Here is a 13,331-nt window from a genome sequence, read left to right as displayed (position 1 = left end):
GAAGATAAATAACATTAGGGATTGAAATTTCATGAATCAAGATTAAGCATCCCCTCCCCTCCTGTCCTCCCCCCCCCCCCCAAAATAGAGATAAAAATGGCTGGGACTCAATCCAGTCGGAAATTGAATTGTTTTGCTTTCTCAACCGACTTTATCATGCCCTTTCCCATCTGCCACTCCTACAATGGTTGGTTGCATCTTAGCACTGTTACCGTCTCAAACCGAGAAAACTGTGATCAATTTCAACTTGCTTTTCCTTACATATCTACCATTTCAAAGTACATGTAGTTCTGCAGCCAGTTTTTCTCGAAATTTTGCCCATAGAACGAACCACCATATGCCATGTTTTGTGACTTTTGGTGAATTCTATAGGATTGTTGATCAAGCACTGAAGCACTGAATCAAGCATTTAACAAATAAATATATGCTCATATTTGCTCAATATATTTTCATGATTTTAATTGCATGTAATTACTTCTTGATTCACATCCCATGCATGCTTGCTTTATATATATAATGTAGTTGCATTCAGATCTATGCTACTTTAAGTATAAAGTTAACTTCATACTTAATTATATAGAGAACATTTATGCCTACTGGTAAAATGCATATTAACTGGAGTGCAATTTCTGTTCTTTGTGATATTGAAAGTCATGACTCCAAGGAGGTTGAGGATTTATGGTTAACAACCTATTTTCAAGTCCTGTAACTTCTGTAACAACGCTTGCTCATGTAATGTTAGGCTACTGTACATGATCCATCTGTTTGAAACCAACAGTACTAGCACCAGCACTGTTTGCTTGAAATCCTGACATGAGGTCTTTTGTCCAGATGTTTTTTCCCATCCTGTAATTGTCCTACTTTGCATTTAAAGGTCTACGGACACCTACTGTATAAACAACATTGTCCTAATCACTCCACTAGGCATCATGAAAATAGCTGCAACTCCCACAAAAATCCTTCAAAGATTGACCATCTTACAAGTCTTTTCTTAATGCCAGTTTATTTATGATTTTTTTTATATTAAAACCTTCGTTACAAAGACACTGAACGCAGGTTTTTGGCCTCTAAGGCAATTTTTTGAAATATTTTATTGATCTTCTTTGAAAAGAAGAACATCACAGTATTCAAAATGATATACAGTATGTGGGCTTGTAATTAAGGGTTAATTCATTCAGAGCTAAAATAAGTAATTTTGATGAGTGCCACACTCCACGTCATAGGTTGCACACGTTTCATGAGTTTTCCAGATTTATCAAAACTTCAAATGTGTATATATATCTCGGAACCAACAACAGCTTTTCAAAAAACAGATTTTGAGTGAGATTATCACACACAACAAATTTACTGAATATGGGGCAAATTGGCTAGGTTTCCGTACTAGTGCTTTAAGAATTGGGACTGATGTTCAGCCCATGGTTTACCCTTGAAGAGTTAAAAGGCAATGCATGAAGAGGATATTTGTGAGTAATCAGTATTGTTATGTAATCCTTCAGTGGGCCCCTCCTGGACCATCCATCTCCTGATATGAATTATGTTTCATGGAAGGACATTGATGGAACTGATTTCACTTCACCAGCGTAATCTGACCCATCCACGGCCCAAAATATAGTGGATTTATTCCAGATGACCTTGTGGACAAAGGTTTCAAGGATGAACTTGGCAAATTTTCGTATTGTAACTTGAGTCATAAATTGGCAAATTTATGACTCAAGTTACAGTACGTGAAACAGAGTATTTTTGGTTTCCTTCCATAAATTTATTAGGGGACCCAGAGTAGAAAGAAATGGCACTTAAAAGTGGAAACAGTGAATTTGAACATGAAATATTTGGTATATAATTGCAAAGCACAATGCTAAAATGTTTTTGGTACTGTATGCAATTTGCTACAGGTGTTTTACAGAGTTGTGAGAGATGCTATGTTTTCGTGCATACAGTACATGCGGTCAGTAGCGCGATTTGTGAAGGTTTGCAGAGCATATACATACAGACATGTCTACTAGACATATATGTAGTTTTATTATAATGTAACAGCTGTTGTGAGTATTAAATGATAGAGAACAGTGCAGAGAATATTGTGTCCAGTCTCGCATCACAAAGTGCTATGCAAGAAATGGGCAATTTGCTGTTCATGTGCAAAGATGTATGTTTGGTACACAGAAGCCATAGTATTTTATATGAGACTAAATACTTTAAACACTAAATTATCTCCTTTATGTACATGTATACAGTTGAGTTGTATCCTTTGTGTCAGCAATTCACATTTAGTTATACATGCAGGTAACTTACTGAATCAGTTGGTAAATATGCAGAGCTGGTAACAGAGAATATTGTAGAATTTGTTACCTGTACATGATATGTATCATACTGTGTACATGTATGATATTAGCATACTGTGTTTGTATGATAAGTTGTGTAATTTATGATGGTATGTAGCATATGTGTACAGTATGTAGCGATCTGTACGTGTATGATAGCATACTGTGTATGTACTGTATGATAATATAGCATACTGTGAATGTATGATACTATAGCATATATACTGTGTATGTATGACAGTTTATAGCATACTGTGAATGTATGATAATATATATAGCATACTGTGTATGTATGATATTATGTACAGTAGTGCTGTGTACATGTATGATATTATGTTGTGCTGTGTATTTATGATATTTTGTAGTGCTATGTATGTATGATATTATGTAGTGCTCTGCATGTACAGTATATATGATAGCATATTGTGTGGTACTGTACATGTTAGGTCTTTTTGCTTAATTGTGACTTTTTACAAGATTATTACAGTACCATTCATTCACAATTCCCCAGATTTTGAAACATCCCTGAAAACCAATGGCATGAGTGAATAATTGATCAGGTATCTCTTTTTTATTAAGCTACAATGGGCATATATCTAGATGCATAATAAACTCCAAAACTTACTGGTTTGGATATTTATTTCGCTCCACGCTTACTTGTCTAGCCACAACCTTACTACAAGTTACTACAAGTTACCCCAAGTTACCAAAAATTTTACTACTTGAACTCACAAGTAAATTTTGGATGACCATCTAAGGCCTCATCGATGGCTTTCATCCAAACTTGTAGTAACTTGTAGTAAGGTTGCGGGGAGATAAGTAAGCAAGGAGCGAAGTAAATATGGCCTAATTGCGTACACATATGCAAATATATACATGTGTTTGTATACTGAAGCATAACTGTACTTTTTTCAGTATATATATATATCTTATGAGAAATAAAAATTATAAACCTGAAAAATACTACACAACATGTGAATACTTAAATTATTCCCTGGCCATGCACCAGAAATTACTTGAAAACAGTTTGCAATTTAGTAATATATAACTTCGCACTATAATTATGAAATTATTTTGAAGCATATTGTATTTTGCCAGAGCCGTACTGATCACACTTAATTTGTTTTGTCCTATCATATGTACAGACGATGGCTTGCCATGGAAGGATAGAGGTGATACTAATGTGCCATGAGATTGAATCGTAGGTCTCCTTCTTGCATTTTAGGGACCTTACTCACATTCAGTCTGGTCTTCCTACTGATACAACTGAATCTCATTCCACTCTTTGGCAGATACGAGGTTTGTTACCACTACAGTGCTTAGTTTTCCATTCTTTTGTACTTGTATATTAAGAGATATATATCTATATATTTTTATATGTAACTAATTGTCATACATTCAGCTTACATTGTAAATTTAAGAAATTTATACTACCAGCATCTTTACCTTTTATATTATAGGTGGGTATGATGAATGACTCAACCAAAAAACCATTTTGCTACCAAAGACCCCTTGTCATACCAAACCATTCCCTAATCCTAGAACCCAGAAGGACACAGTTACTGTAGCATCCAGGACACAGATGGGCTATAAAACAGATTGTTTGGCTATGTGACCATCAAAAGTGTTAATTTTGTAGTTAAATTCCCTTTGTTAATATATATATGTGCTTTTATTTATTGGTTTAAAAGTCAACACTTTGTTGCTGTTAAGTACTTTAAACAGAGGCAATTGTTAGGTTATCTGTAAAAACAGCTCAAGACTTCAGGGACCATTGTTCCTAAATAATGACTTCATCACAGAAATCGAAGCATAATTGCCTAACAAACAAATTCAATTTTCAAACGGTATCGATTTTGTGATATATCTTTTCTAGAATCTTAATTTACTACTGACTATGAGTTTTGGTTTTTAGAAATCTTTGTATGTCTCAATCCCTTCTCCCATCCCTGGCAGAACTCAAACCAAATCCATTCTTATCCTTATTAAATTGACAAAGATTTGAAATGTCAAACCTTAAAAGTACTGTATTTTCTTCATGATGCTATGAGGACACCAAAAATTGTAACAGAGTGGAATCACACATTGACCCCTTTATTATTTAATGGCTCATGTTGCCGTCATCCAAAGACATGGAATTGATGCCTCAAAGAAGTCAGCTGGAATTTTTCCCTCTTCCAGGTTGCAATCACAATTTCTCCCCTTTATTTTTTTGCCTTCAAGGGCAAACAAAAACAGAAGCTATTGAACTGGGGCTAGACTCACCTAATTTTATTGCACATATGTTTTTTTCTCTGTGCTTGCGGTTGTAAGTTTTGGTGTTAGGAACGGGAATCTTTCAATCTCATCTTGATTGCTTCCACTGCCAAAAGAAAGAAATATTTCTTTTTTTTAAAATCTACAAGTTAAACTCTTAATTCTTTTCTTATGTAATGAAAGAACTCCCAATCTAACACGGTGGGGGCCACAGGTTAGTCCAGTCCAGTAGTCATTTAATGACTCCTGTTTTTTTTTGTAGTTCAATGGCCTGGAGTGAGAAACCAAGGAAGTCTGGAATTTTAACTTTTCCAGATTAAAAAGCAGATCAATGGCACCTTTTTTTTCTTTATTGCCTTGCAGGGCAAAAGCTACTGATACTGCTATACTTAAAACATAGTAAACTGTATCCACTGTATTGTGTGCAGTACTTACTGTACAACAAGGTCTGTCTGTCATATAGCTGTTTATACAGTATGTGGTTTTTTTGCACTTTGAAGTATTGTTGATCTTTTTGTTGATTTTAGGGAGACGTTACCAAGAGTTACCAAGCAGCGCTGATGGCAAAGAAACAGAGCTACCAGTTTGTGAGTGTTGACCTCTTTATGACTTCTCTCAAGAATCTCTCTTCTTCTTTTCACACGAGATTTTTATTTGTGTGCTCCACACTTACCTGTCTCCTCACAGCACCTGCTCACTTGCTGTACTGTGTCTAGAGTGACCTTGTAACCTTTGACACTGACCACCCACATTTACCAGTCAGCTCAGATCAACCCACAGTACCTTATTCTCATTCAGTGACATGGAAATCTTTGACACTGAACTTCCATATTGATAGGTCAGCTCTGATCAACCCACAGTATATCATTCTCATTCAGTGACCTGGTAACCTTTAACACCCACATCCCAGGGTGATCAGTCACTGCTGATCAACCCACAGTATCTCATTCTCATTCAGTGACCTGGTTATCTTTGACACCGGCCTCCCAAGGTGATCAGTCACCCCTGATCAACCCACAGTATCTCATTCTCATTCAGTGACCTGGTAACCTTTGACACCGACCTCCCAGGGTGATCAGTCACCTCTGATCAACCCACAGTATCTCATTCTCATTCAGTGAGCTGGTAACCTTTGACACCAACCTCCCACACTGATAGGTCACCTCTGATCAACCCAAGGTATCTCATGCTCATTCTCTCTCAAGAGCTGTTGACATATTCTTGTACCTTGGCTGTAAGTAAACCAATCGTCCATATTTTGCAGCGTGTAGCAGATGATTTTCAGCTTCAACAGATGATTTTGTTTTCTCACCTGTCACCTCTCTACTTTCACACTCTTTTCCATCTACCTAACAGTTAACTGTCATAATGGTACTGTTTTCAGTGGTTCTGTTGTTTGTATTTTTAATAATTAGTCTACAATTAGAGTTAAAGCATATTTCTTGTGCCTGATTGTGACATAAATTGACAAAAAGATATGATCTTGGACAGACTAAACATGCATCTGATTAATGTTTAGATTTTGACTGTTTTGTACACAAAGAAGGATACCAATGTTTCTTTTTGAATTTTACATTCTATGGATCTCTGAAAATGGGTCAAATTTGTTGGCAAAAGGTATAGTAGCTCCCCATGATTACAAGTGTGATTATTTACTCACACAGTACTGTAGTACCCCCAACCCCCTCCCCCCCCAAAAAAAAATTGAAGAGCTAGGGATTATTAAGTTTGTTAAGTTAAATGTAAAATTTCTTTTTTTTTTTACTTGGATTCTAAAATCCCATAATGACCATGTTCAATAGATATTTATTTCACTATATCAGTATATAAAGAAGTGTTTCTCCAGCGTGTCTATTGCATGCAATTAATACAGAGCTGTATTAAGAAGAATTATCGGGGCTGACAAACTGTCTACATGATCGAATGTAGTCTTTGATTTGACTTGACTTGATTTGACTTGAGCTTAGACTTACTTTGCTGGGATAATAATCGAGTGCTTTTGAATGCAATCAAGTGTCTCTTTTTTTATATTAATGTAATCGAGTAAGATCGAAATGTTTCTTGGCTAATGGTTGGTAGTGTTTTTGAAAATTGCAGACGAAAGGCAAAGTGCGACTTGCGGAGACACTTCAGATTCAGGTTGGATTTCCGTGATTGAATTTTAGTCTTTTGGTTTATAATAAAACAACAAATCCCGCAAGACTGTGTCGGTAATTGCACATTAAAGTTCACCCTTAAAAACCTTGCACTACAGAGCTGCACTTTAGACAAATTGGGATATTTTTGTCCAAGTGGCAAAAATTACTTTCACTTTTGGTTAATACTACGTGACACAAACCTTTAGTTAAACAACATTTATGTAAATCAGTTTGATGGTATCGTTAGAAAATCGTAAGAAGTGAAACTTGAGAACGTAATTTTGGTCGGTTTCTCTTAGGGTTCAGCCGAACTGTCATAAAGTCGATTTCAAGTCGAATCCTCAGAAGTGCCGCTAAATATTTACAGATGGTCATTCTCTGAATGTCTGAGTTTGTACCCCATTTGATAAATTAAACAATTTAAAAGTGATGAAATTTCTGTGTAATAATACACTTTGTAAAAATACAGTTTGCAAACTTCACAATTTGCATGTAAGGTGCTTTATGTGTGCTGCAAGTTTTGCTGAGATATGCTGTTGTAGGAATGGATGATACACTTGTGTGTATTGCTGACTTTCAATTGGCTTGTCCCTGCATTTACAGAGAGGACTCCACACGTTTTGTCGGATAGCACAAAACTATGGGTTCCTCCGTATTACAAAATGTTGAGAAATATTCCGTCAGGGAGTGTTTTTCAAGCCGTAAAATTTTTAATTTAATTTAACAAATTAAATTTTTGATTTTTTTTTTCGCAATCAATTTTTGGACCAAACTCCAATCTTACCGATAAATTGGTGTAGGTTTTTTTCTGGAAAGGACGACCTGTCTCCTGTGTAAATTATGTTTCAAAATATGATAATTTTGTACAGTCGTGTGATGATGTAGTGATGAAATCCAGCAACTTGGGTAGAGTATGTAAGTTGTTATTCTCTCTAATGCGATTAAATGATTTAGTATGGAAGGAACGGCTCACAGAGTACATACTGTAGGATGATGAATGATGTTTTGAAATTTCATCCTGCATTGTAAACAAAACGTCAGTGGTCATTAAGTACAACTAATATAGTGACTTTAAACAGATTTTTGCTGTAAGATAACTCAAGAATACCCATGAATACTCATTTACTGTAGGTCTTCATTACAAGAATAACTCTTTGGAAACTTGTGAGAAAGCTCAGAATGCGATCAAATCTGTCGAGATATTTGGTACTCGTACAGCGCACCCTAAAATGTTCTTCAAATAGATATGTGTATAGTAGCCCAACATAAATAGATGTGAACTGATACAGTGTACAGTAGAATGCGGTTTGTTATTGTACAATATGACCATGTTGTTAACAGTACATCGGCCACATACCGGGTCAAAAATATAGCCATTTCTGTCATGACACAGAACTATGAGAAGATTCTAACATTAGATGAACTTTTGGGTTTAGCGATTCTGTAGTTAGTACCAGTTGTGCATAATTTGTTGATTGTAGTCCGTGACACAATGATCCATAACAGCATGAGGGAGTACTATTTAAAATGTGGCATTCAAAGGTCATCGGAGGACAGCACCGCTCAATGGCTGAAACGGCAACGATTCGAAAAGTGAAGCTTGGATAAATTTCATGAACTTGTTATCATATATTGATCCCTTAATAAGTACAAGACACCAGTTGGCATTCCATGTGAATGTAGGTCAAATGGAGGTCAAACATTGAATAGCTTGTAAAAGGATAACTGTGAGCTTGGATGAACTTTGCGCTTGACATGTATCTACGTAAGTCAACATCAAGAGTGCAATCTCCCTTGACATCGGTCAAAAATTGGAAATATTGTGTGCAGTTTCACAAAAAATCTGTCAAGTTCTGTTTAATAATTGGCTCTGTGGTTATTGGTTTGTTGGAAGTTTTGTCCAGAGGCAGACTGTATGTTGTGATATGTAGATTCTCAATTTATCAGTTTAAAGCTGTCCATTGGAAAGTTTTCCATTAAAGGAAATGTTTAGTGAAAAATGGGATCCAGTCATTTTGGTCATATCATTTTTTTGTCTTTGTATCACCCTAAGCCTTTCCCTGTTATGAATTTTAGTTTCCGTGATAGAGTGCTTGAAATGTTGGCCCGTCCTGCCAGAAAATTTGAATCTAACACTGACTTATGATGAGACGTGACGTCAGTGTGGCACATTGATCAGAATCGATTCTGATCTCACTCTTAAGATTGGTCTTTATGCAATACACAAGAATGTGTACAGACTTCAGGTACGGTTTCAGTTTAAAAAAATCGCTCAAATAACAAATATCTGAACAACATATTATGAAGAAAACCGAGTTATGGAATTCTTGAACATTTTAACTCTTTAAAAGATTGCTAAAGTCTATTAACTTAACCAAGACGAAATTTCCATCTAAATCGCTAAACTTTCCTTGCTACAGTGTAGCTTGCTACTGATAGCGTCACTGCAGCCCCCGAAATCAATTGCTGCGATGACGTCACACTCGCTCATCATTCTCCACTGTTCAAAATATATTAGATTAAGTTGGTGCGAAATTCAAAAATTCACTTCTCCTGAATCATTGGATGAAAAATCCCCAAACTAGGATTGCGGCGATGAAAAAATTATGGAGTTTTATTTTCCATGTACGCAATGGACTACCAATAAAAAATCCCTTCAACATTTAGTCAGTAATTAATACCAAGCCCTAACAGTACTGTATGTTAGCAGGAAGCACTGTAATCCCTGTTACATATCATCAAGCCGCTCGGAATTTGACAGGCAGAATGGACAGGACTCATTTACTACAAGAACTTCAATATGAAGTATGAACACTGCCTTTGAATATAACTTTGTGAAACCGGTCCTGACTTAAAACACCATGTATCATTGTAGTGTATGCGGTAAAACCACATGAGACCTCAATCCCGTCTGGTGGATGAAAGTGGTGTTTTACGCTTTAATAGTAAATTGTGTATTGTATCTTTATATACATGTACAGTCAGATAAGTCCGGACAGTTCAAAATGTTCTGATGGCCCGAAATTTGATATTAAAATAACTTCAGATTTTTTTTTCCACAATGCTTCAGCAATCACAATCCTTGCTTTAAGGTTTCTTTCAGCATTGTGCACAGTACATACAGTATGTACAGTATGATATTGAGAGCTTCTGGGATCTGCCACTGTATATGACAATTGTATGTATGTATTTATGAATGTATTTTAGATTCTCCTGCAAGCAGGAACTTGCGAAGAAGCCATCATTGGCTTATCAAAGCTGCAAGCTGACCGAAGTCAGTCTCTTACATTCATATTTAATGTCCATGATTATGAACTGTCAATTGTCAACAATTCTGTAACTGGGCGACATACAGTACATTAATCTTGGAGTGACTCGAACTGGGGACCTTATGATTGGAAGGCACCGGCGTTAACCACTGAGCTAACACTCCTGAAATTGTGGTACTGCAACTTAGCCTGAGTACAGCAATTCTGTCTAATTCTCTGAGATTTAATGCCATATTCAAGCAAATCCTTGTAATGTTGCTTGCTTCCTTCCTTCCTTCTTTTTTGTTTGTTTCTTTGACATAAGTTTGCCTTAGGACAGTATAAATTGATATTCTTTGTCTGTGCAAAATAAAGTGTGCTACGATGTAACATTACCGCATTTACCGGTCTCTCCGGACTGAAACACACTCGAAATTAGACAGCTGTACGGTGCCACTCGGCATTCATTCCACTAGAATATATGAGGAGGGTCTATTACTGTATGCCTTATGGACAGAATAGTGTATACAAGAAAAATATTTACTTGAGAGAATAGTACAACTGTAGCTGTCTCAGGAATGTGTCATGGTACACTCGGAAGCTCTGAACTGAAGTTACAGGAATAATTTATCAGCACGCAGCACTTGGTAACTTAATGTCGCTAACTTTGCAAAATAATATCGGCAGTGATGCTTTGTGGTAGAGAATTCCTTCTTTAACTTTAAAATTTATACAACTGTCAGTTGCGTGCAGATAAACAGAACCTTAAGATGAGCCTTGCAATGTAACTTGTTATGGTAGTATTGTCAGCGGATACGCTAGAAACGTGGGAAAAATAATGATCCGAAAATGTTCATGGTGACTTTAATCTTATTTCCATTTTGTAAAGATCTCTTCCTCACTGACATACTGCAATTGCTTAATTGCTTGAATCATCCTTACTAATGTCGTTCAAAATTGTCAACAGATAATTTAGTCAGTTACAGTCCAAATTGGAATCAAATTTATCCAAGATACACAGTTTGATAAATTGTTGTTTGAGGTACCAATTGTCATAGAAGAAAAAAGAGACAATGGAAAACACGGTCACGACGGTCAAGTGAAGTCGGGTCGTGAACTTGATGATGAGTCGGGGCAGTGTGCTGCAAGCTTAAGACAACTGTACAGTATGTATCAGAGGTCACAAAGGTCAAGTTGAGTCAGGTCACACATTCAGTCGGGATAGTGCATGCTGATTGCTGCCTGCGTGACATTTTACTGTACTAGGTAAGAGCGATTACTGGTCCACAAAATGAAAAGAGCTTGAATACATGAATGGTATTCTGTGATCATGAGTGGATACATTTAGATCCTCCTGCAAGCAGGAACTCGCGACGAGGCCTCATTGGCTTAAATCAAAGCCACAAGCTGACCGAAATCAGTCTCTTACATTCATATTTAACGTCCAAGATTATGAATTGTCAACAACTCTGTAACTGGAAGACAAACATCAATCTTGGAGTGACTCGAACAGGGGACCTTATGATTGGAAGGCACCGGCGTTAACCAATGAGCTAACACTCCACACTTATTAATGATCACTTATTAATACACTTATGATCAGACACAAGTTATGCAAAAGGTTGTTTTCTTAAAACATTGTTGATAAAACTTCCTATGTGAGATAAACTTCCATGTACATTCTATCCTGTAAATCACATCTACAGAGTACATATAAATATATATATATATATATATATATATATATATATATACATATATATATATATATATATATATATATATATATAGATCTGTGACTTAATGACTTTTCTGTTTTATTTCTTTTATCCCACTCTCCGAAATTTAAGTATTGAAATCGATTAAATACGTCATACATGGTTAATTCAGATCAATACGGTTATTTAATTGAAGAACACATCATAATTTCCAGTCGACGTGTGCAGGAATGAAAAGGATGTTATGTATCGTCAGGAGATCACACAAGAAATAAAATTCAATCTTTAAGGTCCCCCTAGAGCCCTGTAGATTTTTTTTTTAAATTCATTCACCCTTTTGTTGTGATGTTATTAAGGTAGGCATCCATAATATGTAATGTAGCTGTTTGCGGAAGACAGTACTCCATCCTATCTCACACTTGCCCTAGGAAGCTCGCTCCTCTTACATACCAATTAGTCTGCCAGGATTCTGTGAACATCCCCAGAGTCTCCAGGCAGTTGCTCTTTCCAATTTACTCATTACTTTCAATCTTAGAGGTGACACTTCTTCATTATTGAGAGGTCGTTAGCATATCAGATGGTTAAAATTTGCCCGACAGAGAGAGGAGTAAAAAAGAAGAAAGTGGCTACCCCTCTGAGGTGAATAATGATTTACAGGTACATATACACACTCACTGCCATTTAATTACAACAGTTGAGAAGCATGTGATTGCGGTGTACAGTGGAAAAGTACATGTTAAGGTGATGCAGTGAAACGACTCAGAACTGTGACTCGTGTTGTACACACAACTAGCATAATGGTTATTATATATGCCCCCAGTGCTCGACTGATACTGTTGTGGGACATGTGTGTATCTGGTCGTTAAATGGGAAGATTAACGATTCGAGTGACAAGATTTACTTCGTTATTGTGGTCCATGATTCAGGAGGACGCCAAAAATGACGAAACGTTGTTTCATTCTTAAATCTTCAAACTTGAAATTTGATCAAATTTGTTAAATTAATTTCTCTCCGTTACGTAGATCTATGCATTCTAACATATTAAATAAGTAATAGGTGTTTTTCGAAGAAAAATGGGAATTTGAAAGAAAATTTTATTATTTGAAATAACAGTAGGGCTGGGCCTACAGTAAAACAGATCTTTCTGTCCTGCTTTGCATCCAAATTAGTTAAACCAGTAATCTTGCATCAATTGTAAAACACTGAAATATATACATATACCTACATATATATATATATATTTATATATAGAATGACCTGATTTTAACTACATATAGTATATCTTGTTGCCAGCTGCTGGAAAGACCAGCCATTATTTTTTATGGCTATTTATATTAGCAATTTTAGCAAAGCAATATATTCTGTGGTTTGGTCACAGTTGCAATTTAAAGCAGGTGCCATTGGCTAATGGTGCCAACAAATATTGCTACAGCAGCTGGTCTTCTCGTACAGTAAATCTCTAAAAAAACATATACTGTATGCCAGGATCCATATTACTTCTAAGTTAGCACCTTAGCCCATCAACCCGTCACAGTTGTAAATATTTTGCCATTGAAGGAAAATAAGAAGAACAAAAATAAATCATACCTACAAACTGGTGTTGATATTTGATAGATCTGTGCTGTACATTGAAAGGAGCATATTAAATTGATA

At 36.1% G+C, this 13,331-nt stretch overlaps 1 protein-coding gene across 5 annotated transcripts in view; it reads left to right on the top strand.

Annotated features, from left to right (window-relative positions):
- The window catches only part of LOC139978759 (ribitol-5-phosphate transferase FKTN-like), a 38,328-nt gene that overhangs the window by 3,732 nt on the left and 21,265 nt on the right, over window positions 1-13,331 (top strand). For 3 of the 5 annotated variants that reach the window (XM_071989257.1, XM_071989241.1, XM_071989274.1), the window contains 2 exons: window positions 3,464-3,617; window positions 5,102-5,161. In XM_071989257.1, coding sequence (XP_071845358.1) covers window positions 3,507-3,617; window positions 5,102-5,161 — 171 coding nt within the window. In that variant the 5' untranslated portion in view covers window positions 3,464-3,506. Of the gene's footprint in view, window positions 1-2,829; window positions 2,879-3,463; window positions 3,618-5,101; window positions 5,162-13,331 lie in introns of all 5 variants that reach the window. The other 2 variants (XM_071989265.1, XM_071989249.1) reach the window with 1 other exon arrangement.

This window comes from Apostichopus japonicus, chromosome 2 (genome assembly GCF_037975245.1).
Source record: "Apostichopus japonicus isolate 1M-3 chromosome 2, ASM3797524v1, whole genome shotgun sequence".
Classification (NCBI taxonomy): Eukaryota; Metazoa; Echinodermata; class Holothuroidea; order Aspidochirotida; family Stichopodidae; genus Apostichopus; species Apostichopus japonicus.
The sequence above is the reverse complement of the archived record's forward strand: the minus strand, read 5'-3'. Positions and strand labels throughout refer to the sequence as shown.